Source organism: Aythya marila, assembly GCF_965140915.1.
Source record: "Aythya marila genome assembly, chromosome: 1".
In the NCBI taxonomy this organism is placed as follows: Eukaryota; Metazoa; Chordata; class Aves; order Anseriformes; family Anatidae; genus Aythya; species Aythya marila.
Window position 1 is genome coordinate 156,094,991 of NC_139042.1, and position 27,579 is coordinate 156,122,569.

The following is a 27,579-nucleotide window of genomic DNA, read 5'->3' on the forward strand; positions in this document are numbered from 1 at the left end:
TATTTTTTGGTGGCAATTTTGAGAATATTAGGAATCCTACCTCTCCCTTATGAAACAGAAATGTCATGAAACCAGAAGTAGTTACTGTAATTACCGTATTACAGCAGCCCCCATTAAGCAGCACAGATTAATCAAAGGACTATATCTCAATAAATATTTCACTTAATGTGACTGCAAGGCTAAAATAAAGAAAACTGTTGAGCATCATATTATTTGATCACTAGATCACCTACACAATCAATCTCAATATAACTTTTTTTTTCCTACTAAATCCATCAAGAATAGGTTTGAATGCTTAAGCAGCTATAAAACAAGTCAAATTTCAATAAATTGTGAAATCAGCTGTAGGTCGAGCAAAACTGATTCTCCCACTTGAAGTGCCCTTTTCTTCTTTTCCACTGAGAACTAAGGTTAAGGCTGCACCTACGCAGTCTAAAATTAGGTGAGCTAAATCCAAGCAAAAGTATAAAATACTCTTACAAATAATATAGTCATTGTATTAATACCAGCTATTTGTAATTGATTAAAATAACAAAAGGAAGACAGTGACACTTTTTTAAATATTGTGGTATAATATGATCACTCTTTTCAACACAGATAAAATCTTCCCAATGTTTGTCTCATTAATTATATTAATTACACTGAGTCTTATTATTAACCCTGAGAAAAGAATTTTAGAACTGTATATAAGCAAATTTAGAAATCCTTGTTATTTTTATGTTCTCCCATCACGTCATACCGCCCACCCAAAAAACATGCACCTGTCGTGGTTCCGCTCGAGTGGGCAGCCGAGCTCCACCACAGCCGCTCTCTCACTCCCCCTCCTCAAAGAGGAATGGGGAGAAAATATGTGAAAAGGGCTCAAGGATTGAGATAAGGACGAGAAAATCACGCAATAATTATTGTAACGGGCAAAACAGACTCGGCATAAGGAGATAGTAAGATTTATTGCCTACAACTAACAAGCGAGAGAAGTGAGAAAACAAAGGGAAAAAAAAAACAAAAGCACCTTCCCCCCATCCACCCTCTTCCATCTCCTCCCCCCGAGCGGCGCAGGGGAACGGGGGAATGGGGGTTATGGTCAGTCTACAGCACTTCTTCTCTGCCGCTCCTTCTCGATCACTCTCGTCCACTGTGCTGTGGGGTCCCACCCACGGGATGCAGTCCTTGATGAACTGATCCGGCGTGGGCTTCCCACAGGCAGCAGCTCTTTCAGAACTGCTCCAGATATGGGTCCGTACCACGGGGTCCATCCCTCAGGAGAAAACTGCTCCAACCTGGCTCCCCTACAGGCAGCAGCTCCTGCCGGGTCACCTGCTCCTGCGTGGGCTCCTCTCCACGGGCTACAGGTCCGGCCCGGAATCTGCTCCGGCAGGGGTCTTCCACAGGCGGCAGCCTCCGTCGGTGCAGGGCCACCTGCTCCACCGTGGTCTCCTCCACGGGCTGCAGCGTGGAACCCTGCTCCACCGTGGTACTCCATGGGCTGCAGGGGGACATCCTGCTTCACCATGGTCCTCACCACAGGCCGCAGGGGACTTCTGCTCCGGCGCCTGGAGCACCTCTCCCCCTCCTTCTACACTGACCTTGGTGCAAGGCTGTTCTCTCACTCCCTTGACTCTTCCGGCTGCTGTGTGGCGCAGTGTTTTTTCCCTGTCTTAAATATGCTCTCACAGAGGCGCAAAACAACATCGCTTATTGGCTCGGATCTGGAAAACAATGGGGCCCTTCCCAAACATGGGGCAGCTTCTAGATCTTTCTCACAGAAACCACCCCTATGGCTCCCTGCTACCAAAACCTTGCCATGTAAACCCACTACAGCACCTTCAGTTGTAAACTACACTCTGGTAGGTACACTTTTCAGCACGTATACATGCAAACTCCAATTTGGAATACTGGAGCACAAAATTAACTTTAAGCATATGAGTTGGTTTCCCTGAAAACGGAAGTGGAATTATAGTGAAAAAAGTTGCAAATGTAATGCAGTACTTCTACAAAATGACAATTTGTGGTTTTTAATCACAAACTATAGTGCAAGCATAATCCTTATTAAGTCCCACTGATATTATATGAAGCTTAACACAGGCATTCCAGTATAAAAATTAATTATAAAAACATTATCACACAGAATCACAGAATTGTCTAGGTTGGAAGAGACCTCAAGATCATCAAGTCCAACCTCTGACCTAAAACTAACAAGTCCTCCACTAAACCATATCACTAAGTTCAACATCTAAATGTCTTTTAAACACCTCCAGGGATGGTGACTCCACCACTTCCCTGGGCAGCCCATTCCAATGCCTAACAACCCTCTCAGTAAAGAAGCTCTTCTTAATATCCAACCTAAAACACCCCTGGCACAACTTTAGCCCGTTCCCCCTCATCCTGTCACTAGGCACGTGGGAGAATAGACCAACCTCACCTCGCTACATCCTCCTTTAACGTACTTATAAGGAGCGAAAAGGTTGCCCCTGAGCCTCCTCTTCTCCAGGCTGAACAAACCCAGCTCCCTTAGCCACACCTCGTAAGACTTGTTCTCCAGACCCCTCACCAGCTTTGTCACCCTTCTCTGGACTTGCTCGAGCACCTCCATGTCCTTCTTGTAGTGAGGGGCCCAAAACTGAACACAGTACTCAATGTGTGGCCTCACCAGAGCCGAGTACAGGGGGACAATCACTTTCCTAGACCTGCTGGCCACACTGCTTCTTATACAAGCCAGGATGCTGTTGGCCTTCTTGGCCACCTGAGCACACTGCTGGCTCATATTCAGCTGACTATCAACCAATACTCCCAGGTACTTCTCTGCCTGGCAGCTTTCCAACCACTCATCTCCCAGCCTGTAGCTCTGCTTGGGGTTATTGCACCCCAGCTGCAGGACCCGGCACTTGGCCTTGTTGAACTTCATGCAGTTGACCTCAGCCCATCAGTGCAGTCTATCCAGATCCTCCTGCATAGCCTTTCTACCCTCAAGCAGATCGACACACGCACTTAACTTGGTGTCATCTGTGAACTTACTGAGGGTGCACTCAATGCCCTCATCCAGATCATCGATGAAGATATTAAAGAGGACCGGCCCCAGCACCAAGCCCTGGGGACCGCCACTAGCGACCGGCCTCCAGCTGGATTTGACTCCATCCACCACGACTCTTTGTGCCCGGCTACCCAGCCAGTTTTTAACCCAAAAAAGCATACGCCAGTCCAAGCCACGAGCAGACAGTTTCTTGAGGAGAATGCTGTGGGAAACAGTGTCAAAAGCCTTGCTGAAATCAAGGTAGACCACATCCACAGCCTTTCCCTCATCCACCAAGTGCATCACTTTGTCATAGAAGGAGATCAGGTTCATCAAACAGCACCTGCCTTTCATAAACTCATGCTGACTGGGCCTGATCACCTGGTTGCCCTGTAAGTGCCGCGTGATGACACTCAGATAATCTGCTCCATGAGCTTCCCTGGTAGTGAGGTCAAACTGACAGGCCTATAGCTTCCCAGGTCTGCCCTCCAGCCCTTCTTGTAGATGGGTGTCACGTTTGCTAGCCACCAGTCGACTGGGACCTCCCCCGATAGCCAGGACTGTTGATAAATGATGGTAAGCAGCTTGGCCAGCTCCTCCACCAGTTCTCTCAGTATCCTCGGGTGGATCCCATCTGGCCCCATCAACTTGCGTACATCCAAGTGCCATAGCAGGTCGCCAACCATTTCTTCATGGATAGTGAGGGCCACATTCTGCTCCCCATCCCCTTCCACCAGTTCAGGGTACTGTGTATCCAGAGAGCAACTGGTTTTGCTGCTAAAGACTGAGGCAAAGAAGGCATTAAGCACCTCCGCCTTTTCCTCATCTTTTGTAACTAATTTCCTCCCCACATCCAGTAAAGGATGGAGATTCTCCTTAATCCTCCATTTTGCATTAATGTATTTGTAAAAACATTTTTTGTTGTCTTTGACGGCAGTAGCCAGATTGAGCTCCAGATGAGCTTTGGCCTTCCTAATTTTGTCCCTGCACTGCCTCGCAACATCGTTATAGTCCTCCCAAGTGGCCTGCCCTCTTTTCTAAAGATTGTAAACCCTCTTTTTCCTGCTAAGCTCAAGCCACAACTCTCTGTTCAGCTAGGCCGGTCTTCTTCCCCGCGGCTTGTCTTTGGGCACGTGGGGACAGACTGCTCCTGCGCCATTAAGATTTCCTTCCTGAAGAGCGCCAAGCCTTCCTGGACTCCTCTGCCCTTCAGAACCGCCTCCCAAGGGACTCTACCAACCAGTGTCCTGAACAGTTCCAAGTCAGCCCTCTGGAAGTTCAATACAGCGGATTTACTGGTCCCCTTCCTGGCTTCTCCAAGAATGGAGAACTCTACCATTTCATGGTCACTCTGTCCAAGCCAGTTTCCAACCACCATATCTCCCACCAGTCCTTCTCTGTTTGTGAAGAGAAGGTCTAGCGGGGCACTTCCCCTGGTAGGCTCACTAGCCAGCTCTGTCAGGAAGCTATCTTCCACGCTCTCCAGAAACCTCCTAGACTGCTTTCTCTGGGCTGTGTTATGTTATGTTTTAATTCTTTGAGTACAACTAACTGAAGTAGTAAAAATCATGCATATATAACACAAAAATAGTAGCAGAGAAAAGCAGTTCTTGTATATTTCTTTATATCTTCTTTATATTTTATAAGAAGATATTTTCATTTATATCTTCATCTTATCTTTACATCTTTATATACTATCTTCTTAATATATTTTATTTCAAATTCCATAAAAAGGAATTACTATATTATTCCAGAGTAATAACTGTATAACATATTATTTGCATATATACTTAGGGCAAATAGCCCTAAAATTTCTGAACGCCACTTTGGTTTTTCAATATGAACTTAAAAACATATTAAAAAAAAAAAAAAGTGCTCAATAGTTTAAGACTGAAGAAAAATCAGCTGTTTAATCTTTAGGAACAATTTTATTCTTAGACCAAGCAAAGCAAAAAATAAAAAATAAAGTTAAAAAATATATATATATCCATGCATTCAGTTAATTACCTATTACCTAAGAACTCAGCAGTCAGAAAAGTGTTCTGCTGTACCAGGGTTTAACTCTTAGAAAACATACTATTTGCACCATAGAGCTAGAAAATATGAAAACAGTTTATAATTTTCTATCCCTCTTGTCATAGCTATTGATACAAAATCCAAACCTACCATTATACCAAGTGCCCTGCAGCTGTCCTGAAAATTTTCAGAAACCTAACTTTCATATTTTATGCTTATTTCATATTTCAAAAAGAAACTGCTACAAGACAATCATGAATACATGAACAAGCTGTACCTCACATGATTTCAGGCATTAGAAAAAGGAAAAGAAAAAAATCCTTGTTTAAGACCCTTTACATATTCAACAGAAAAAATAAATAAATAAATATATATATATATATATATATTGTTCTGGAGAGCAACTGGAGTAACTGCACTTATTTTTAATATAATAAACATTTCATCATATTTTAAGATTCCATTTATCTTTATTGAAATAGTTTGTCATGATTTACAATGTATTTTTAATCATTCCTTTGGCTTTGTTTCCCTGATCTGTGACACAGGCTAGAATGGAAAGTATTCTGGAAGAGCTCAGAACAGCTTAACATAAAGAAAATTCTAACAGAATTAATTAATTCTTCATTAAATTGAAGAAGAGTTGAAGAACTGAAGAATTCCCACTCTTGTAGCATTCAGAAAAAGGATTTACTTGCAGATATTAACGTACATGTGCATGGATGTACAGTGATTTCCTTGTCTGTTAAATGTAAGTACTGAAAACTTTCATGTCAAAATAAAATAAATAACCAACCAACCAAACAAACAAACTTCATATTCTCCAAAACAATTTTAAGCTTACTGCTCTGTTGAGAAAAGAAACGCTGCGAAACTCACCAGTAAGAATTTCTTTCCTAACTTTGAAGGTATCAACAATGGGTGTGATGATGCCTTCAATGGTTCCAAACATACTTCCTAGTCCCAAATTCACCAACATGAGAAAGAACATGACTGACCAGAAGGGAGAAGCAGGAAAGTGGGTCATTGCTTCTGTAAAGGCAATAAAAGCTAAACCAGTTCCTTGAACAGCCTGTCAGTGAGAAAATAAAATAAATAAAAATCACATTATAATTCACACTGGTTTTTTTTTTTTTTAGAGTGACAGTTTGACTTCATGTTTGTCAATTGATTAAATCTTGAAGGGAGAGTTAGCTGATATCTAACATATGATTCTCCCATCCATGCTAACTTAACTAGTATGGACATACTGGATTTGGCTGTACATTGATTGATATTAACAACATATTTTTTTGCTCTTTCACTGATAATTTTGCACAGAGCTATTATACTGGATGGCTATAAAACACAGTCTAGTCTCTCCTGTTAGTATATAAAGGATTTCATTTCTATATTTACTTGCTTCAGATTAAAAAGGTAGAAACAGTACTGAACTTTTAAATGTCTAAGTTGCCAATTTGATATTTTAGCTTCAGATGCTGATGCAACTTCACAGAGGTCAGTGTTTAAAACTGGAAGTCCCTCCAAAGTGAAGTTCAAAAAATTTCTTTTACAGATCTGGTTTAAAATAAAGATTTTAAATATGATAATGTTAATTAAAACTATGTAATAAAAAATAACTTTTCCTTTCCAATAAAATCATATTTATATTTAGCAATGATATCTTGACATTGAAAGATGTCATAGTTTGAGATGTTGAATAAATATATCTCTATTTAGACTGAAAAAACGCCTTTGGTGAAACAGAACTTTAAAATTTTATTGCCTCTTAAGGAGCAATGTTATGATCAAAATACACTAGAAAGCAGACTGTATTAAGACATCAGACACAGAAGTGCTCTCACCAGCTCCAGTGAGAATCATGTTTTCATATCAATCTCTATAGGTACAAAGTATTAATATTCTGTGTGGGTATACACCACAGTTTATTTTGGACTTGCAAATATTCCTCCATTTATAATCTTTGTAATTAATACATACTTATCACTCTCACCTTGTCAAGTTCATCCTCAATTTGACAAGATTTCAGACCAAGAGAATCAAATTCTTCTTCCTTAACTTTCTGAATAATGTCATAAACTAAATTGTAATCTTCTGCTGTAATGCTTGAGAAATTGATATGATGTGGGATCATATCCTGGCTCAGATTGCCTGTTTTCAAAAGTTTTAAAATCTTCTCTGAATTTCTGTGAAATACAACAAAATAGAGAAATCAAATGTGATGATCTGTGTGCATTCATAAATGAAATTTTCCATTAAAGTAATAATTAAAAATGGATATTCATACTGGATAACACATTTTTCATTTATGATATTGGCTTTGAAGCCCAGAACTGCAAACACCACCAAGGTTGCCAGCACAGAAGTGAAAAAATTGATGAAGGACACCAGTACAGCATCAAAATGGCAGTTGTTGTCTCTCTTGTTGTAGCTTGAAAAGGCAATGACTCCACCAAATCCGAGCCCTAAGGCAAAGAACACCTGAGTAGCAGCTTCTCTCCAGACCTTGGGCTCCAGCATTATTTCAAGCTGTTTGAAATTAGATACAATAGACGTCAGCTATAAAATGCATTTCTATTACATGAAAAGAACACAAAAACATGAAGACAACCTATATCATAAAATGCTAATACTCCACTACAAATATATTTTCATTGTGATAAAGCTGAATGTGACACCTAAAATTGGGTGCACTTATGGGCCAGAATTTCCATTGATTTTATGCAATATAATCCTTAAAAAGAAACATTCTATACAGTAAGTTCCAAAAAAATGAGATACTAACGGATCTATATGATAATTTAACTTGCAGCTAGTTACACAATGAAATCAAAGAACATCTGTTTGGGGTGTTTTTTGGTACTCTCTTTTCTTACACTACCTGTACTGATGGACATTAGAATTAAGATTTATTTTGGGACGGCCAACCCTTTTATAAATGTAATATGTATGTTGAAAGTTGTTTTGGTTGTTGCTACCTTTTTGTTTTGTTAAAAAAAAAAAAAAGAAAAAAAGAAAAAAAAAAAAAAGGTGACTATGACATACATACACGTGTTTATATGGAATTCTACTACAGTTCATGCAAATATGTAAAGAAAAATGCAACATGTAAAATAAATGTTGGCCACCAGAATCTGCACAGTGCAGAAATCAAATCTCCCTTAAGCTAGATGCCTTGAAATTATCAAGTAAAATGAGTGGTATGTTTGAGGGACAACTAAGCCTTTCATCTAAAAGCTTAAATGTTAACTTTATAAAACTGCTCTTCAGATGACCAGACTTCAAGAAATATCTTTTAAGTTATGAGTCATCATCTACCTATTTAAGATATTTCTCAAGTCTGCACTATAACAAAGAAGTGCATGAAAGACTTCAACATTAGACTGTCGGAAGTTAATCCAGGGCCTCCAGTCATTTAACAGTAAAAGACTTACTTCTGGAAATATGACTTTTTTTTTTCTGTAACCCAAACCTTATTGAAAAGAGTAAATCTAAAAAGCATGAGGATGCTAGCATCAAAAGACTGTCTCACTCTAATAAAAAAGTCTGCTACTGTGATAGATAATAGACACCTTCTTTAACCTTTGACATATACAGCTAAAATACATTTGAAATAAAGAGTTTTATTACAGTAAACTTATTCCCGACATATTTATTTTTTATAATTACATTGTACATATATCTGTTACACCTACTTTAACCTGCCTGTTAACCTACCTGTATCGAACAGTCATGTTAGAGTTTTTCCACTAGAGGGAGCTAGAGGAATAGTTTTAATTTCAAGGAATCTGTAAATGGTTTTTAAAAAACACTTTTCACTTTCTTCAAAATATTGTTTAGTATCATCAAAGGTATTACGCTCTCAGATAAACATTGCCTAGTGTTTCAAAGCAAAATTGTAACTGATTTATTATTGTAAGATATTAACTATGAAATTTAGGGAATTCTGTATTTAAGCTATATACAGCCCTATATTTTAATTTCATTAATTCACTGGTCTTTTCATACACTTTTCTTTATTTATTTTCTTTCATTAAGGCTATTATTTTGAATTTCTGCTTTGGTCAACAGCCATGCCCAAGACAGAAATTTGCTCCTTCTTCATTAACCCTGTGCTCTCACACCTGTACCAGCATGTGCCAGTCCTCTGCTGTGCTAACACAACTATTTTGTGGAAATGTGTTGTGATCTATTTGCTGAACTAACAGAGGCTAAATCAAAGACCCTCTCCTATCTATCAACATGGATTATTTTCAACCCAGATCACTTTACCAGTCCATTTTAGTCTACCTGGAGCAAGTGGAAATGACAACAGTCTAAATTCTTTCAGGTAGTTTTCAGTGAACCTAAGGTCCAAACTATTGTTCAAGAACAGAAATATATAGAGAGGAGATTATAATAAAATTATAATAAAAATATTTTTTAAGGCTTATATCTATACATACTCTATCTGACTTATAGACTTCCTAACCTCAAATTTAAACCACAACTTTTTGAGAAATACAACCAATGGCAGCGAGGGGGATTTCTTTCAAGATTATCTGAACATTTTAAACAATTTAACAATTTTAGGATTAAACTACAAAATGAGCATCAACTGCAACTTATTTTAGGAATAACTCATGGAAGACGAAATAGTTGAAGGATGCGCGGTTGATATTAAAGAGGAGTGTCAGTATTGATTCCCTCTCGGTATCTAGTGGTATCTAGGGGTTCTAGTTAAAGAAAGTTTTAATACTGTCATTGAGAAACCAAATTATAACATCTAGAGGTATGTATTCCATCTCAGCTATAGAATTCATCTTTGTCTATAAGCACTGCATTTCTCTGTTCCTCAAATTTCCTCAAATTTGACTGAGCAGCCTACAAATTCCTGCAGAACCAGAACTCTGTAAAGCAATGATAAGCAAGTTAAGTTTATTTCTAAATAAATGAGCAACCTTTTCAATAAGGACAAATTAATTATGTAAATCCATGACAGCATTTGAGGTAATGCATTTCACTTTGATGTCCCAGAAAAAAAGCATTCAGAGAAGGCTCCAAGGAGACCCCACTGCAGCTTTTTATTAATTAAAGGGGGCTCATAAAAAAGATGGAGAGCAACTTTTTGCTTTGGCAGATGAGGGGGAATTGCAAGGGGAAGTGGTTTTAAAATAAAAGAGGGGAGATTTAGATTAGATATTGCGAGGAAATTCTTCCCTCAGAGGGCTGAGAAGCACTGGAACAGGTTGCCCAGAAAAGCTGTGGATGTCCCATCCCTGAATGTGTTCAAGACCAGATTGGATGAGGCACTGGGCAAACTGATCTAATGGGTGGATCTACCTATCCATGGCTGGGGGTTGGAACTAGATGGTCTTTGAGGTACCTTCCAACCCAAGCAGTTCTATGATTCTATGATTCTTTGATTCTATGATTCACTTCTCTTTTAAGCATTTGGCCAACTTATGGAGCTTTCTAAACATCTTAATTCTTATAAATAGCACTTTTAGTTGCTTAGCTTTGCAAAGGCAGCCAACTCTGGGAAGGTAAGTCCACACATACATCCTTGGAACATTTTTGAGCCTTTGGACCTTACGGCTTGATATTGTGTCACTGAGGTCAACAGCAATTATGCCAGACACAAAAATGGTCAATCTTCTATGAAGGCAATAAGCTTATCTGAGAGCACTCATAAATGGTCAAGTTGGCACTTAAAGTTTAAACACATTTCAAACAGAAATTAAGAACATACCTTAGGTGTGAACATGTGACGAATTCCATCCAATGACCCATTAAGGAGCAATCCTCTGATCAGAAAGCATAGAAGTACCACATAAGGAAAAAGTGAACTAAAGTACATGATCTGAAATACATTAAGAAGAAATTTAAAATGACACCCATGAACTTTATTTTCAAGAGTCTCATTCTCTATCCTGTATCTTTTGGAAATATGTCTGAACTGAAAACTCTGTATTCTCAGAAATATATAAAACATGTTCCATTCACCTCATCTCTTCAGAAGAGAGCAAGATTACATGACTGTACTAGAAAAAAAAAAAAATCATACTGTATTAAAACGCTACAGTTGCCATTGTGTTGACTGATAACAAACTATAAGCCTTTCAGGGAAGATCAGTGTGAATTCAATGAGAATATGAGAATAACAGAAGTAGACTGTTTTAGAAATGTTTCTCTTTACACTTAGACTCAAGTACATAGTATGGTAAAGATGCAGCATGAACAGAAATTCAGGAAGGAATGAGGGAGGGAAAAAGGGAGGGAGTAAGGGAGGGAGGGAGGGAGGGAGGGAGAGAGGGAGGGAGGAAATATGGGTATATTCTCCAATGTACAGAAGTGATTCAAGATGTCATAGGTTTGAATCATAAAAACAAGAAAGCAATATTGCTTTGACTACCAGAAAGACAAAGAGAGGAAACACGAAATTAATGATCAAATATGATCTTTCATTCTCCGTCATTGAAAAGCATGCTTATTCTGTGGTTTAAAGTTTATGTAAAATGATTCTCTTGCTAAAGCTGCAAGTTGTTTCTTTAACTGAAATATACTAAAAAGGCCACAGAAAGTTCCACCTCAGCTAAAAAATTCCTAATAGCAAAGAATTTTGTAGGTGTTGGGAATTAACAACAGATTAGTCTTCATCTGAAAATCCCACTGAGATCAACAGAGCTAGCAAATCATTCACTAGCCAACCTATCTGTCAGTATGAACAGGAAAGAAGACAAAGTCATGTACTCAGATCCAAAGGGATGGTTAACCATTAGTCAAAAGAAACAATCCAGAATTCTGAAAAGAAGCTGTGATGATGAATGTCATCATGATGATGATGAATCATCATCATCAATGAATGATGATGATGAAGGAATGAGGGAGGGAAGAAGGTCGTTGTCATTCATCCTTCATTCATCCTTTGGAAATCTCCAAAGGGTGATATATCCTATCCTAAGATAATAACTTTTAGGTGGAATATTCAAAGTCCCAACTAAGGTAATGTTTCTGGGAGATCTCTTCTACACCTCATATGCTTAATTACAAGGATAAGACCTCTAGATGAAAACAGTTATAATTACATTGCAGTGATAACATAACTATATATCATTATAGATCTTATAAATCCTGTTCTGCTTTCATTTCTAGGAGAATGCTGAAGGAGACACAGATGAGATGAAAATACTGCATCACTAGTAATTAATGAATCAATAAATGAATTTAATAACCTTTATGACTTTTCAGGAAAATAGTTATGGTTTTTGATCTAAGATAAGAATTTAACAGCTCAGTTTAAAATACTTATATCACAAAGGGGAAAAAAAAATAGTATGAAGAGAGCAGGACTAGGTAGATGAAAGAATAATTTGAACTTCTGTTGACACAGAAGTATGGTTCAGCACCAGAGCAGTACTACAGAGTAAAACGTTGCCAAACTCTGTCTGGAATCTTGGAGAGAAGAAATTCAGCTGGCTGATAAATACTGGAATAAACAGACAAACAAAACAAAAACAACAACAACAAATGACTTTATATGCTGTGCTATGTATTGAGGGAAACAAACAAGCAAACAGAATTTTGATATTGTTTTTGATTATAGATAAATACAAATAGAAGTAAAAGGACTTTTATTATTATTTTTATTATTTTTCATCATCATTCATTGATGATGATGAAGCTGCGAAGGATGAATGACAATGACATTAACAATAAAAGGCAAATGACAGTGAATTTTGACAGCCTGGATGCACTGCAATTACAGTGAGAGTATAGATATACATGGAAACTTAATTCCTTAGATATTCAGAAGCATGCAAGTTCACGCTGCATTAACAGTTCAACAATGCTGAGGTGCAGTTAATTGCAACAGTTATGCTGGTAAGAACAAAAATTATTCTTCTTCACATCTCAATTCCCACTAAATTAATATAGTTCCCATGAAAATTACTACAATTTTAATGCTTAACTACTAAGAGAGTAGAGATTATACAAATACTGGGGTGAGTCACAGCTTCCATCTTATTCCTACACATTTCATGAAAGAGCAGACAGAGGGTGCAGTGAACAAAAATGTAGTGAAGTAGATCTTAAATGTTTCAAAGGAAAACACTGTCATTTAGGTAAACAGCATACGCACTTTGCCGGAAGACTGAATGCCTTTGATCATGGCTAGGCATACCATGACCCAGGCAGCCAGCAAGCAGATAGTCATCTTCCAGTTTAAACCCCCACTCTCTGAAAGCGAGCTGGAAATATTCAGTGCTTCTCTGTACCAGTAATAAGTTGTTGCAGAACTTTTTTCACACTCTGGCTCCACAACTGTCAAGAGACATTAGCAAGTAAAGAATGGGTTCAGGACAGAGCTATTTTACCAACACTTTTTAGCAAGGTTATATTAATTCCCAATACTTGCAATTGTCCTACCATCATTTACTTAGAAACTGAATTCACAGAGTCCTAGGACGTTCTCTAAAAGAAAAAGAAACTGCTATTGGTTAAAAGCCCTGGATATAGCTTTGTCAAGCACTTTAAGGTATTCCTCTGCATGTGGTCAATCCAAGTCCTAGGCAGAATTTATCTATGAATTAAGTACTAAATAATAGGAAGAGCTAGATAAACACATACATTTATTTTTTTACACATAAGAATAGATTTTCGATATAAAAAACCTGTGACTTACATACTATGAAAACTCTCTGAATTCAAAAGTTGGATTATTTTAATTTCGGAAAAAAAAATAAAATAAAACATTAAAAACTTTCTCAAATGTGTCTGCTTTGATATGACACTCAAATCAATTGGAATGTAATTACAAATGCAAAATCAATAAAATAATGATATCAAAGTGATGAGAAAAGGAGAAAATGGCTCCTACACAGCTATGTGCAAATGAAAGTTGCTTTCTGTTCCAAAAGTGATTTTTTTCATTATACTAAAATTCTGCCTTGTTCATGTTAACAGCTTAAGACATTTTGTGCATCTAGACATGTAGCACATAGAAATAGAACAAAATCTTCAAAGAAGATATATATATATATATTTTAATAATGTCTTTATTTGACAACCAATCATATCTTTAAGATAGGTCCTGAGTCAAGGTAATTAATGAAAAGAAGGGAGAAATATAGCAATTTTAAGAAACTTAACACAGTTGTCAGGTCTTCTCCAAAATAAAATGTCAAAAGTGATAGGATGTTATCAAATGTAATGTTTTTTTGTGTTTTAGCTTAGTTTAAATGATCTCTGCTATAGTTCAGTTGAGACTTTATGTCTTATGATTTGGGCAGGATAAGAGAATGTAATCAGACAAAAACTGTGGCTTCATTAATGGACAATAGCTTGTGGAATACAGTCAATTTAACTGAGTAACAACATTCACAAATACTGACTATTTGTTTCAAATAACTGAAGCAAACAACTCTGGGAAAAACTATTTAAAAACACTGTACAACTTTCCAAATGTCCCTGGTTAGGTTCTTCATTAAAAGGGGAAAAATACAAAATAAAAATTTAAGATCCAATATAAAAAGAAATGAAAATAATAATAATAATATTTCAAGAGCAAGACAAATGCAAAGTGTGCAAATATTATGAGATAACTAAAACTAAGGCATGTGGAACTTTTCCTGCTGTTGCATAATATGTCTTATTATTGCAGCAAACAATGATTCTATTGCTACCAGTTTACAAAGCAAACAGTGCTTTTATTACATGCATTTCACTGTCGTTTACAATTTTCCATCTTTTGCTTTTTTTTGGTAATGCAACACTTCCTGCTTTCTCACAAGGAAGTATACTAAACTAAATGAAATGGAGATGCATACTAAATGAAATGGAGAAATACTCTTCTTGAACCTTTGTTTTTTGTCAAGTAAGCATGAAAAACAGTATCAAAATCAGAAAAAGAAAAATTAAAAATTAAAATTAAAATTAAATAAAAATAAAAACTGGATTTTTCTTCCTGCAACACACTAAGTAACACATAATTTTATTACTCTTTAAAATCTTGTTCACAATGATGTTCCTTTCAAAATATAGTATATAGATTAGATGAGTTTGTTTTAAATTTTTCCAAATATCATAAAGTGAAATCTTATTAAAATTCAATATCAGTTTTGTATACAAAAATTTCTCTTTGATTCTCTTCAGTTATGTTAATAACAACCAACTATGTGTGCAAATATATTTATATATATATATATATTTTTAAAGAGAGAGTTCTGAAAGCAGAAAAAAAATCATATTTTTTTCTCCAGTAAGCCTTTATGGAAATCCAGTTAAATTCAGCAGAAAGACTTGCTTTTACTTAATGAGTAGATTTGTATTTGGATGATTTTTAAAACATTAATATATTACAGACTTACAGGTATGCGATGTATTTTTAACTAAAGGACACTGGTCCCATGGTAATGGGTGCTGAAAAGACTGGGAAAAGTAAAACAGACTCCATCCAATAATGACATTGTAGTACAGGGCCACAAAGAAGCATACCTATAAAAAAGAAAAAAAAAAAAAAAAAAAGACATAAAGAAGTTACATTTAATAACTACATTTGTAAATTCAAACAAACAAACACCTACTGAACTTACTTTTACACATTTCTGCTCATCAGACACTGAACCTATTTTTCATTAAAATAAGAACTTAATGGTTTGTACCATTACAGTGCCTAATGTCAATTTGTTACACTTTCACTTTTCCCCATATTTATCATGAGACACCTATATTTCTACAGGCTATTTTTCTCCCAGATGTCTAAGGTGTTCCATAGTTCTTAATTTCAAAAATACAAAAATACTAGTAAACGGGTTGTACAAACATCCATATAACCATTTTAATGTGCTAATATAAGTTTTAGTATCTTCCAAAAACATTGTACATTGACCCTGAAGCCCAGCTACAGATCACTGTCCATTTCTTGTAGCAAAACAGTTCGGATCACACAGATTGGACATAAATCATACAGATAAGGTAAAAAACTTACTACACAGCTTGCAAATCCAATTCCTCCAAGTTTGGGGCTGATATAATTCCATACACCAATACTCCCTCGGCGGATTCTCTGCCCCACAGAAAGCTCCAAGAAGAAGAGTGGAATCCCTATGACCAGTAGCAAGATTAAGTATGGCACAAGATAAGCACCTACAAAATGAACAAAGTAGAAATCAGAGACAGTGTAGGAAGAGTCACAATCTAACACAACTCATATGAGACCATCTAATATCTTTAAGTTTGAGCTAGTGTCATTCATGACGAAGCTCTCTCTACTACATGCAAAGTGTAATTTTAACTGGATCTTGGCCACAAATCTTGTAAAATAAGAAAAACACAGAGATATCTTATTTCTAAAGCACTGTAATATTTTGAGGCAAACTTTACTAAAAGGGAGTCATTACCTAATCTAGTTGTTTGCTCGCATGAAAATTTGGGCATATTCACAAATGTTTTAGGTCAAACTTTCAGGAGCTAAATCAACATTTCCTAAAGAAACTCTAAATCTGGGTTTGTAACAGACCAGCCAGACTGAATTTATAAGGGAAATACAGAGCATACTGTGCTGTTACAATACTCTGAATTACATCCAATCTTCAGCACAGTTTCAGAAGACTGTAGTGTTCCTCTCACCACGTGCACCTAAGATGCTCGAAAAGGGGATTTCCCAGTGTGCAGAACAGTGATACTATTCAGCTAAGCAAAGAACTGTATGGGCTCATTTATACCAGGCTCCAGACAAATACCAGAGACATGAGGTGGAAATGAAATGGTGTACTGTAGATCCAGATAGCCCCCTTCCTGTACTCACAAGCTCTTCTTAAAGACATTTGAAAACACAACTCTTACTTCATCTTTAGACATATATAAGTGAAACAAATCCCCTTTTCAGTGTTGTATTTCCAGAAAGTGGTTATATACAATTCTAACTTTGGGATGAATCTCCATTTATTTCAGCAAAACTACTTCCAAGCAAAATATATCCATATGCTAAGTGCACTGGCAGTTCAGAGCCAAACTTGATCCTTTCTGATGAGGAGTATTTAGGACTAGAGCTAACACAACATTTTGACATGAGCAATTAGCAATATGGCACCTAATTTTCACATAAGTGACAATTACACTGCAATATAGGGAGGGTACTATGCTGTCCACCCAGCTCAAAGGGCCTAAGTCTGTTGATCACAATCATTGTAAGAGAAGCACAAGAGGTGCAGACTGTAACATGTCAAAGCAAGGCTACAAATTGATAACCCAGAGACAGCTATGAAGTTGTCCAATCAGCCTATTCACCTCTGTGATGAGAGAGAAGCTGAGCACAGTTCAGAAGCGAATTTTGGATTTATCCTCCTCCAGGTAAGTCCTACTTTAAGTTCCTTTACTCAATGCCACCTTTCTAGTTTTTTTTTGTTGTTTTTTTTTTTTTTTTTCATGAATCTATCAAAATACAGTGAAATTTACATATCCTTGGTAGGTGGCTTATTCTCATGGAATAGGCTTTATTTAAGAAAATTTAAAATTTTGTAAACTGTGCAGAGGCCTCAGATTTTCTGGTGCCATCTGCTCCTATTTAAGTCCATTTGCTGTTTTGCTCTTCATGAAATATTCATGAACTGGACATCAGTTTTGCTTATAAAGATTTTATAATGATCCAAAGCATGGAGTAACTTAAGTCTTGATCCTAAGAAAAATAAGGAAGAAGAGAAGAGGAAGAAAATCTGAGAAAAATTACTGATGGACCAGACAAAAAAAAAAACTATTGATCTTATTTACCCTAGAGTGTATACACTATTGTTAGCAATGAAGTAGCTTCTTGAGATTTATTTGCATGACAATGCAATGATAATGCTTGATCAGCATTTGTTCAAGAAATTATGTTCTGAACAAAGTACTGATTTTGACGATACAATGCTACCTCACAGAGACAAATACTATGTTGCATGTACCTATATCAGTACAGTATATACTGTCTATTTAAGTATGCAATTATAATTATTATTTGTCCTGCAACAGCGGCTATATTCTCAATCAGTACTCTGGCATCTCTTCTGGTTCATCTTATATGTGCACATAATGAAATGAACACAAAGGACTTACTTTTAACAGTGTAAAAAGAGACAAGAGAGACAGATATAAATGTGATGAAAACTGAGAAACAGAGTAACAACATTCTCAAATGAGGATGACTATCTGTCTAAAAATATATAAGACATATAATACCATTAAGTATCCTTGATTTATCACCATCATTCCCCAAAATTGTCTGTGAGACAGAACTATATTGTTAATTCACAATGTAAATGAAATACAGAAGCTTAGGCATCACTAGCTCTCAAAATGTGGTTGTATAATTCACTGAAAACCAACATTTTTTAAAATAGTGTAACACTAATGTAAATGATACCTGATGCCTTAATTAGATAGGTGTTTCATGGCTAGGTAGAGAAAAGCCTAAACATCTCAAAAAATTGGGGCCTAAATGACTTACCCAGTATCCCACTGGATGACTGCACTAGAGCAGGAACTGAACCCAGCTCTTCAGTGTCCCAGTCCACAACCTTAATCACAAGGCTGCAAAGTTAAGCACATGTTTAAAGACTGGGCTGATGTGGGTGCTTTAAGGTGCAGTATCAACTTAAGTAGCAAGATTTATCCATTAGATTCAACTAAATGAGTTAAATAAATGTGGTGTTATATCCACATTACATTATACATTACACAACCCTGTAATTCAATCTGGATGGCCAGCAGAGATTATCCCTATACTACAGAGACTGTGCAGAGGACCTGACACACTGGCCCCTCTGATCACTCAAACCTGCTGAGCTCCCTTCCGATCTTGTATCCCTCCCCAAAAGAAGGACGTAATGGACAATGGTGCACATCTGGCTTTCAATACAATGTGGTTTAGACACAGCTAGAATATACAGCTGTGTATCAAAGCTTCAGAATGTTTCTGTGTCCTATAATTCATGTGAAACCACAGAATCTCTGAGCAAGTATTTTGTTTCAGCCTTCTCTTGAAGCAAGATATACTTCAATAACCTGTAAGATATCTTTACTTCATGATAAAACAGAATTACTATGGAAACAGTTCAGCATGTCTCTTATTTGCCAGTCCATGAAAACGTGTCCTTGGAGTAGCAGTATTGAATAAGGATCGTTTTTATTTGAATTAGAACAATAAATTATACATGCTGGCCTTGAACAGCATACTAAAATTAGTTACATACATATTGTCTGCCACATCTGCCAAATAAACTATTTATTGTGGTTACAATTCTGTAGTACAATATCCCCAGATTTGCTTTCTACAGTTTAAAAATTACTCTACTGTAAAGTCACTTTTTTGGCATATTTTGGCCTTAAACATTGATTTTCATATATATATATATAAATAATATTTTCATCTCAATAAGAAATAAAACATATAAAAAAATATAACTCATACTTCTTCACTAGAATTAACAGCAAAAATACAGATGATTTATTGATTTCAGGAAATAGGGAGTACTGTGCACAACACAGCTTTTTTGTTGTTGTTGTTGTTTGTTTGTTTGTCTGTTTGTTTTTGATTTTTCAACAAAATACCAAAGGTTTACACTGAATTTATTCACAATTACAAAACACTAACGGCTCTCATCAGGAAAACTCTAATAAAAGGTTTTAGGTTTTATCAGTATATTTATAGTCTATCCAGCTGATAGGATGGAGTTCCTGTCAGTAATCTTTCACAGTTTTAATATGTTCACATGTGCTTACTTACAAAACTGTGCCTAAAGGATGAAAATCCTCTTGCCAATCAGCTTTAAAGAAGAATTAGGCTTCCAAAGTAAAAATCAGACATCTTCAGTGTACTGAATAAGGTACAATGGAATTTTGTGAGTCTGATACTATAGGGTGAATGAGAATTCAAAAACTAATATTGAAGATCGCAATGAATTCTAGCCACTGATTATAGATTATTGATCTACATCTAACTAACAAAGTCACAGAGTCCATAATCAGTGTTGGAAAGACATGAGTATACTTGTTTTGCTCCCATTCCACTAAAATTAGACAAGACTAGCATCTAGTCACTACTTAGTCTTTAAGCATTTATATATTGTTTCCTCAGTATTTCTTAGAAATAGCTGCTTTGGTTTTATAAGCCCACAGAACTTAACCGCTCCGACTAATGGTATTTCAGTGTAAAATCCAGACTACGTCACTATAGAACATCCTGATATGATTCCATGTGTCAATCTTTTCAAAATGTATTAGCAAGGTAATCCTCTATAGATTTCTTCATGCTACTCACACCTTTATCTGTTTATCATTATTTACTAGTTATTTTGTTTTCTTATATTACAGAAATATTAAAACAACTGATCTTAACAAAATAAAATAAAACAAAACAAAATAAAATAAAGTCAATTAAGTTAATGCCCATGAAATTACAAAACAAAATATATTTCGTTTACTTCTAATATGTGAATGTACCATTTGAGTTCAACTTTTTACTTTAACCAAACAGAATAAACTTTAAATGTTTCCTTTGCTTGAAAAAGTTGGAAGTTGTGCAAGCTACTTACAAGATGATTGCAATGAACAGCACGAAAATATAGGTCTACTTTTTCACTATTTGTTAACCTCATTGTTTGACTGAGTAGACCTGATGCTTATTTTTAAGGCTCACTGTTAATCACAGGAAACTGAGGCAGCTTTGAATCTACAGCATGCTAATATAGATGAAGGCCAGGATCACTTGTCCACATGAAGGCACAAGAGATATCACGGCTTAATGGAGAAACAGGAAGGGAAGAGTCATCCCAGTTTTGAGGTCAGTCGATGTATTAGAAAGTCATCAAATAACAAATAAAGTACACTAGTAGAGAACAAAATAGGGATCAAAAAACAAGTGAGTGTGTTAATCATCAGGAAAAGGTCTTCCTGCTCCCCTCTTCCAGTTTATCTTCAGTGTCTTGCTCTTCTGTCAACTTCCTGAACTTCAGTATTCCTCCCTCATCCAGAACAGCCCAAATGTGATTAGGACACATTCATGAAGATGAACTGTGGATTGAACCACTTCAGATTCCACTGAATCCAAAGACTGACAAGCACCAAAACCAATGAAAGGAGGCAACAGGACTGAGTGCATGAGCAAACTGGACAGAGTGTATGAGGAAGAACTGTCCTGTGTGGTGCTAACAGATGTTATATCTGTTCTCCTACTTCATATAACTCCTCTCTGACTCTGTAATTAAATATTGTAAGACAAAGACTTGTATCAGTGTCTAAAAAACAATGATTTGTTATCATACTGTGTTAATTATTGCCCTTCTATTCACACTGGCTTCAGCTCCAGGTGATTTAAAGAATGGTGTGTTCTCTGAATTCACTGAAACTTTGCTCATTTTTACCAGCATGTGATATTGTCCACCCTAAGTAGTCAATTTTCTATTGGAATTATTACAAAAAATATTTTATTATTATATTTTGCTCAAAGAGCAATATAGACTAAAATACAAAAATAAAAATACAAATAAATAAATAAATAAAAAGCTATAATTATATATTATTGAGTTTTACTTCCTAACTTGACATTTATTCTTGAAATTCTGTTTTGAAGTTGTTATACAGGAACTGCGCCTATCTGTAAAAGCATTTGTCTTCATATAGGAACAAATTAGTGGCGTAGTGTAAAAATGATTAATATCAAAAACTTTTAAATTTGAGTATACTCATTTCCAATGCAAATCACCTTTTTGAGGCATTCAGAAAGCAACAGATTTTTAATCTATTAGTCTGCAAAGAGTGAAAGAGGGGCATTAAGTGCCAGGCGAGGGTTAGGCACTGCCTACCAGGGAGAAGAGGGACCTACGGGGAGGATAAAGTTGAAGGAGACATAAGTCTATAGTCAGTTCCTCAAAACTTTATTGAACACTTTCAGCCCCCCTCACTCACAGATCCTAGAACTCCTTTCGGTGCTCTCTTATCCCAAGTCAAGCAAATGAGAACCCTGAAGGGCTCTCAGTCTCTTCCCAGCCTTTTTCTTTCTTTTAATACTTGCTGTATTCCAGCTACATCCCAGACTAGAGTGAAGTTCATCACAGGTGCATACCAGCCTCTTTGGTCACCTCTTACAATAAACCTTTTCTGGGAGAGCCAAGTGTGAAAGCCAGCAAGGAGCTGCCCAGTCTAGTTGTAACTTAAATAAGCATAAAAATAACATTAAACGCTTATGAATTTGTATGAATTAAAACAACAGGAAGGACTGCTAAAGGATCTCCAAAAATTAAGTGGAGGAAATTTGTTTTCATGCTACAGACCAGAACTAAAACTAGAGATTGGAAAGATATCTATGGATGTTCAAATAGTGTAGCATTGTACCAATAAAGAAGTTACAACTAAACCAAACACAGATACTTCACTGAAGTGGAATATAGTTCTGATGTCAATAGTGTTGGCACAACACAGACCATAGCCACAAACAAGGAAAATCTCTACAGTAAGCAGGGTGGTAGACACCAAATATTGTCTCCACAAAATCCCCTAATAGAATACATCCATTCATGCTAACTTTTCTGTGTCTGTTCTATGTTTATTTTGTTGTTTATGTTTTGTTAGTTTGAAAAAAAAAAAAAAAGGAAAAAAATAAGATTACTACATGGTTAAGTTTACCTTCGTTTACTGGCTTTGGAATACTTTTTGGAATACTGTTAGAATAAATTTGTGAAGGAAAATCTTTAATGAGTAACTATGTTTTATTTCCTTCTTTTTGTTTTAAGCTTGTAGTGCATTTATTGTTTTTTCCACTATTTATTAGACTCATCTTGCCTGATGGTATTTGCCAGATAAAAGTTGTTTAAAGTTAGGGAAGAAAATGAAAAATGTTTGAACATCATTAAAGGTGGAGACATTACCATATACTCCTCTGAAGCAGTTGTAATAAAAATCCCCGTTAAGTTCACATTATCTTCAGAGACTTCAACAGGAATTTACAGTAAAGCTTCCTCAGCAAAAGACTACAAAACAGTTCTGATACTGATATTTTGAATGGGTTGTATAAAAACACTAATTTTGCTTGGAATGAAACATATATAATAACATTTCTTTAGCAGAACACTGTAACCTCAAGTAAAATTTGTGTAATTTTTTTTACCATGTGTTTGAACGTCTCCCTCCTTCCTTCCCCCTCTTCCCTTATTCATTTACACATCTGTGAGAATTATCTGTCCATCTACATGCCCCAGCGTATATGCTTCAATGTTTTGTATCATCTTTTCTATCCTGCATTATAGTTAACTTGAAAGCCAAGAAAGTTTTCACTCAAATGATCACTTGCTTTCCACTGAAGCTTGTAAATTGCTAAAATGATGCAAAACTACTGTTAAAAGCAAAATACCTCCTTGTCCTGGCCATGTGTAGAAAACATTGCATCTCCACAAACCATTCTACACAATATAGTTCCTGAAATCATTGTACACATAAAATGATTGCATATTTATTTTTTCAAGTTTGATTAATGAAATACCTGACTCCCTTAACGGTTTTTGTTGTTGTTTTTAAAATGTGAAATTATAATTACTTTTAATACATTTATATTTGACCTGAATTAAATTTGCATTCACTGTCAGAGTAACTTTAAAAGCTCCTGATAATATGAATCCAGTAGTCTAAGGAACTTACCAACATATCTTTTTCTGTTGGTTTGAAGCAGAATCCAATGCGCTAACTAACTATATTAAATGCAGACTTTCAGAAAGAACACAAATATCCAAAACAAACCACTCTAATGCATTAGTCTTGAGCTACATCCTTACACCACACTTAGAATGAAAGGATATAGAATATAAGTATTTTAATAGCTACAACTGTAACTAGAATTAGTTTGTTTTGAAACAATTTAACAAATGGAACAAGTAGTAGTGGTCAAGTCTATACTGTCTAGTAGTCTAGAGGAGGTTGTCATTCAGTGACAATAAGTTTTTTGAGAAACTACATTCAACTTCTGTTTTCTCAGTTAACATCACTGTTACAGATGGAAAAAAAAAAAAAAAAAAGGTTTCACACAAACCATTAAATCAACCATTAATGATGTTCTCTCCAGAATAAAGGAGAAACAAAAAGGAAGTTAAATGAGAGTGAAAAAATCTTACAACAGCTATAAAAGAAATTAGATTTTATCCTGGAGAAATAAGATGTGAAAGTAAAACCTCAATTTCTACTGTTTAAATTGAATGAGAGAACATATAGAGAATTATACTCTGATTATACTCTAGGCTTATTTCTATATTTCTCAGTTACATCAGTTTTGCCATTCAACTACTCAAATCCAGCATGAATAAAATGTTACTCTTTATTTTCTGTTCTGTAACACAGTTTCAGTTTTTGTATAAGGAAAAGCAACAGTTTTGTTTCAAATTCAGCTAAGTAGTTCGCTAGAACAGGATGAACATGAATGTAGTATTAATGTAGTATTAATGTAGTAGGGTACAGTACAGCATAGGATAAAACACTAAACCTGGAGGAAAACTTCCAGTCAACTACTTCGTTCTACATTCATGACCATAGAGCTAATAAATAAAATGCTTGATTTTATTACTTTAAGTGATAGATAACTTATTTAGGAAAATAGAACCATGTAACAGAACAAACAGATATATTTCCTTAATGTAAATTTTATTATCTATATAATTAATTATCTATTAAAAATGGCCTAGGAGCTAAAGGCAATTAAAAAGCAAAACTGTGAAGCTTAGTACTGCTAAATACTAAAGACTGAATACTGCTTTGCTCTTTAAAGTAGATGAATATTTAATGGTTTGATTTATTGTGCAAGTACAATGCAGAACATTTTAGCACAACGATAACCAGGTCCTAAATAATGCAACCCCTCCCGAAAGACCTAGTATGGTTTTGCTTAACCCCTGGTTAAGTTCATTTCAAAAACTGTAAGAAACTTTCTGCCCTGAAATCTAAGAAGAATCTACTACTTACTTTAGCCAGTATGTCTCTCTAAATAAAAAGAATATGCTTTATTCCTCGTAGGCTCTGGCATAAATTAAAAGAAAAATCTGACAAGCCATAGCAGGTTTTACTGTGATTATCTGTGCTAACCTTGAAATCTTAAAGGTTAGCTTCATCACTTAGCTACTGCTATCACAAGACTTACCTCCACCATTTTTCTGACACAGATATGGGAATCGCCACACATTCCCAAGTCCCACAGAAAATCCAACTTGTGCCAGAATATATTGGAGTTTGCTGTTCCAAGCTGGTCTTTCATCTTCCACATCTGAGCCTTCTTCAACATCTACATCTTTTTCTTCCTGATCATCAACCATAAGCTCACTCTTCTTAAAGGCATCATCTGAAGAGTCTTCATTAGAGAGAAGGTCCTTAACAGACTCAATGACCTCATCATCTAGTTCTCTTTTCACTACCTTGCTGTTCTTAGGCATTTGTACTCTAAGAAAAATACAGAAGTCAAGTTCAATTGAAACAGGTGGAGAAGCACTGAAGAAAGCTCTCCCTCTGCTTGGACAAAAATCTTGAAGAAATAGATTTATGATGTAGACTGAGTCTTTGATAGTAGGAAATCAGAATAAGCACTTCTGTTCCCGATTGTTTGTCCTATTGAAAGTATCTGTGGAAGAATAATAATAGTAACAATAAAAGAATATTATTATACCATGCAGAAGAAAATTAAGAAATCATATGCTCTGTTTTACCTATTTCTGCTTATCTCTGATTTGAGGACAAAAAGAGAAGAAAGGAATATTAAACTACTTTCAAATTGTAAGACTTAAGTTCACATATTGGTCTTAAATACTTGTATAAAATGCATTTCATTCACTTGAGGGCTTTGTTTAGACTGATAGACTAATTTTTCATATTTCAATCTGGCAGCATAACCAGATTCTTCTTAGTAGGCACATTGGGACATGAACCTTATATAAAATTTAGGAACCCAGTTCCATTCTTTCCTCACAATATCTCTACTTTAGCTGCTGAGTTTATTAAAAATATAGTTTAAACAAAGTATATTAAATTTTGGGAGCCATTTCTGAAAATCATACTTCAATTAAGATTTTCATGTATAGTATGAACCCAGTACTTCAAAAGGAAGGGAGACTTTTTCTCCCATATTCTTTTTCTTGGAATATATGATCACAATCATTTTACAATGAGGGAGGCTCATCTCTTCAAAGCTTTGATGTTTTAGGTAGTTTCTTGGAAATATGAAATAATTAACCATACATAATCATCTGAGAAACTGTAACCAAACCCATTTAAAAAGCGTACTGTTTCAAATGTGCATGTACAGACCAAAAAAAAAATTCTCCACTATTCACATGGGACAAACCTAATATGTGTAAAGCCATCTGCACAATTAAGAGTATTAAAAGGGATTTAGATTATGTGTTAAGCTTCTTCAAAACCCTAAAGTGAGAATAGATTTACATGAGGAGTGTAACCAAAACTCCTAACTGATGAGAATCAAAAATTAGTTACAGGATACCTGGGAACTTTCAGGTGTTGCTTATGGACTTGCTGCATCATCTGGTCTGTAGAATGAAGACGGTACCCTATGCTGAACTCATACATAGCTGAGAACTGTATATGTTACTGGACTAATAGCACAATAATTGGTTATCATAATTGATCAATATCTCATGAGATCAAGCACCTCAAGGCTGCTTGAGAGTCCAGTGACAGATCACACAGAAAGAAGTTAAGCCACTGGAATGCAGCCCGCACCTTATCCGGAAGATACTTCAGAAAAGCAGAACTAAAACCTTTGTCAACAAAAGTATCACCAGCCTCATGGCTGACAAGACAATTACCTTTCCAATATTTTCCTAGCATTTTAAAACTAAACTTCACTCCAGTTGCATACTGCACTCCTTTCTAACCTCCTCCCATTTATTCCCTAGACTTGTAGTCACTGCCTTGTCACTTTTTCTCTGCTTCCCATTACTGTCTCCTCTCACCATCTACACCTCTGGCATACCACCTTACGTCCTGTTCTAGTCGCTGTTCAGTAGTTGTGACTGAAATATTTAAGTAGAACCAGGATACGGACACTAGTAATGCAGTTGAAGCATTTATAATAACTAATAATACAGTTGAAGCATTTAAATAATCCTAATGGAGCTTTGGGACTCTTGTACTTCAACTACTTCTAGTCACATTCCAAACTTTTCCTTTCCTTTTGAACCACCAATGTAAATTACTTCAGCTTCTCAGTTGCAGTAATTACTAATAAACTCTGGGATTGCAAGTGAAAATGAAACAAGTATTTAATACGAAAGTTGCATTGGTGAACCTACATCGGTATTTGTCTGTATGTCTGAAATCCTTTTCAAACTGTAAGCAACAAATGGTATTTACAGTCTGAAAGACCAGCTATTTATCATAACTTATTAAAATACTTTAAAAGGTCTACAATGTTTTAGATATAGTGATTTGCAGGGCAGCAATATGATTTATCTGCTGCTCTCACAGATGAGTCACTGCATTGCTACACTTCACAATAAACTGAAATAAAAAATATCAAGCCCTAGCAATATTAATTTGCATTTCATTAACTT

General features: G+C 35.8%; 1 protein-coding gene across 1 annotated transcript in view; it reads right to left on the bottom strand.

Moving 5' to 3' along the window:
- The window catches only part of SLC6A15 (solute carrier family 6 member 15), a gene marked incomplete at both ends in the record, with an annotated part of 31,804 nt that extends 6,358 nt beyond the window's left edge, over nt 1–25,446 (bottom strand). The window contains 8 exons of the mRNA XM_082752960.1: nt 5,903–6,095; nt 7,017–7,209; nt 7,311–7,552; nt 10,755–10,865; nt 13,146–13,327; nt 15,373–15,499; nt 15,993–16,150; nt 25,158–25,446. Coding sequence (XP_082609086.1) covers nt 5,903–6,095; nt 7,017–7,209; nt 7,311–7,552; nt 10,755–10,865; nt 13,146–13,327; nt 15,373–15,499; nt 15,993–16,150; nt 25,158–25,446 — 1,495 coding nt within the window. The remainder of the gene's footprint in view (nt 1–5,902; nt 6,096–7,016; nt 7,210–7,310; nt 7,553–10,754; nt 10,866–13,145; nt 13,328–15,372; nt 15,500–15,992; nt 16,151–25,157) is intronic.
- Between the last annotated feature and the right edge of the window lie 2,133 nt (nt 25,447–27,579).